General features: G+C 64.6%; 1 protein-coding gene across 1 annotated transcript in view; it reads right to left on the reverse strand.

Annotated features, from left to right (window-relative positions):
* Positions 1 to 483: 483 nt before the first annotated feature.
* Positions 484 to 1,751, reverse strand: part of NODAL (nodal growth differentiation factor) — a 2,228-nt gene continuing 960 nt past the window's right edge. The window contains exons 2-3 of the mRNA XM_057386810.1: positions 813 to 1,591; positions 484 to 722 (exon numbers count right to left, since the gene is read on the reverse strand). Coding sequence (XP_057242793.1) covers positions 570 to 722; positions 813 to 1,591 — 932 coding nt within the window. The 3' untranslated portion in view covers positions 484 to 569. The remainder of the gene's footprint in view (positions 723 to 812; positions 1,592 to 1,751) is intronic.

Genomic DNA, 1,751 nt, shown 5'->3' on the forward strand with positions numbered 1-1,751 from the left:
TGAGCTCTAATAGAAATCTGATTGTTTTCATAGAAATATCATAGAATTCTTCGGAGAAATGCTTAAACCCCAGGGGAGACTGAAAATCCCGGTGGATGCTCAGCATGACCAGACCCTGGAGCTGTGGTGTCCTGAGAAGCTGTGGCTGCTGGTGATTCCCAGGGCTGGGAAAGCAGCGTTGCTGCGTGTTTTGAATAGTTTGTGGCAGGGATTGATGCTGCCGTGCTCAGCTCCTGCCTCTGACCCAGCCACAGCAGCTCCCTGGGAACCCAGAGCCGGGCACGGAGCACCCAGAGCTGCCATGTGCCACCGGGAAATGTCTGCTGGCCTTTTCCACCTGGAGCCCGGGTCCAGCCGGGCACTGTGGCCATGCAGATGTGCTGCAGATGTGCTGCAGATGTGCCAGGCACCGCCTCACTGCTCCCCCGGCCCAGCCCGGGCTGTGCCAACCCACAGGCGTGCGGGATTCAGCGATGCCCTGCTCTGTGCAGCGGCCGGGGGTTGGGTGCCGCTCCGTCGGGCATTTTTGGGCAGAGATGTGCCCGTTCCTGGCAGGGGACRGGGTGGCCTCAGTTGCAGCCACACTCCTCGACGATCATGTCCTCGTGGTGGCGGACGACGATCTCGCCCTTCTCGTAGTAGAGCATGGAGAGAGGACTCATCTTGACCGGGGAGCAGGCGGGGCACGGCACCAGGCTGGGCTTGTAGAGCTGCAGCAAACTCTGCGGGAGACACGGCAAGGGCAAAATAATCCCTGGCACCGCGCTGGGGAGCGTGGGGGGCACGGGGGGCACGGGGACAGCTCCTCTTACCTGGATGTACGCGTGGTTGGTGGGTTTGAAGGTCTCGTCCACGGGCGAGGGGCACAGCCCTTCGCAGCGGTACGCGTTGTACTTCTTGGGGTACACGATCCAGCTGCCCCAGCCCGTCTGCTCGAAATCCACCACCATGTCCACCCTCCTGCACAGGGCCCGGCCCTGCTCCCGCCCCAGGGCTGCAGCRGCATCGCTCGCTTTGATCCTTTGCCTCTCGGTCCTGTTCCTGCGCTGCCGCCGCGCCCCGGTGCCCGGGGAGCCGCTGTCCCGCATGATGTACTTGGAGCTCTCCGCTGTCCGGATCAGGCTGTGGTCTCCCGGAGATTTGTCCTTGGAGAAGACGAGCAGCAGGACCGTGTCTGCCACGTCCTGGGGCAGGGCTGGATCCCCGTGCCCGGCATTTCTCGGGGCAGGGGTGGTGGTGGGGGCAGCAGATCCACTCAGCTCCCACTGCCCCTCTCCCGGGGCACTGCGGTGCCCGGGCAGCACAGCCTGGTGCAGCCAAGACCGGAGCAGGTTGGTGACCTCAAAGATTTTCCAGGAGGTCTGGGTGGCAGAGGGGCTGCTAGTCACRGTGCCCAGGAGGAGCTGGTGGGCACAGCTCCCATCGCCCCGGCACCGGCGCCGCTGGCTGTGGTAGATGTCCAGGGAAACGTTGTGGGCACGGGACAGGCTGGGCAGGCGGACACGGAGCTGAGCCAGACTGACCTCCTGGCTGCTGGACAGCGAGGACATGTCGAAGGAGAGCGCCCAGCGGGAGCCGTTCTGCAGGGAGCCTGAAAGCCRAGGGCATGGTGAGGGTGGAGCCGGGGGTGCCAGAGCCGGGGGTCAGTGCCCTTCACACTGCCCGGGCACCATCCCTGCCGCGGGAACCCCAGGGTCGGGAGAAAGCGGCTGGATCCACCTGAGAGCCAGCGAGAGCCTCAGGAAGGGCTG

Source organism: Malurus melanocephalus, unplaced genomic scaffold (genome assembly GCF_030028575.1).
Source record: "Malurus melanocephalus ecotype Western Australia unplaced genomic scaffold, MMel_1.1 scaffold_1061, whole genome shotgun sequence".
NCBI lineage: Eukaryota > Metazoa > Chordata > Aves > Passeriformes > Maluridae > Malurus > Malurus melanocephalus.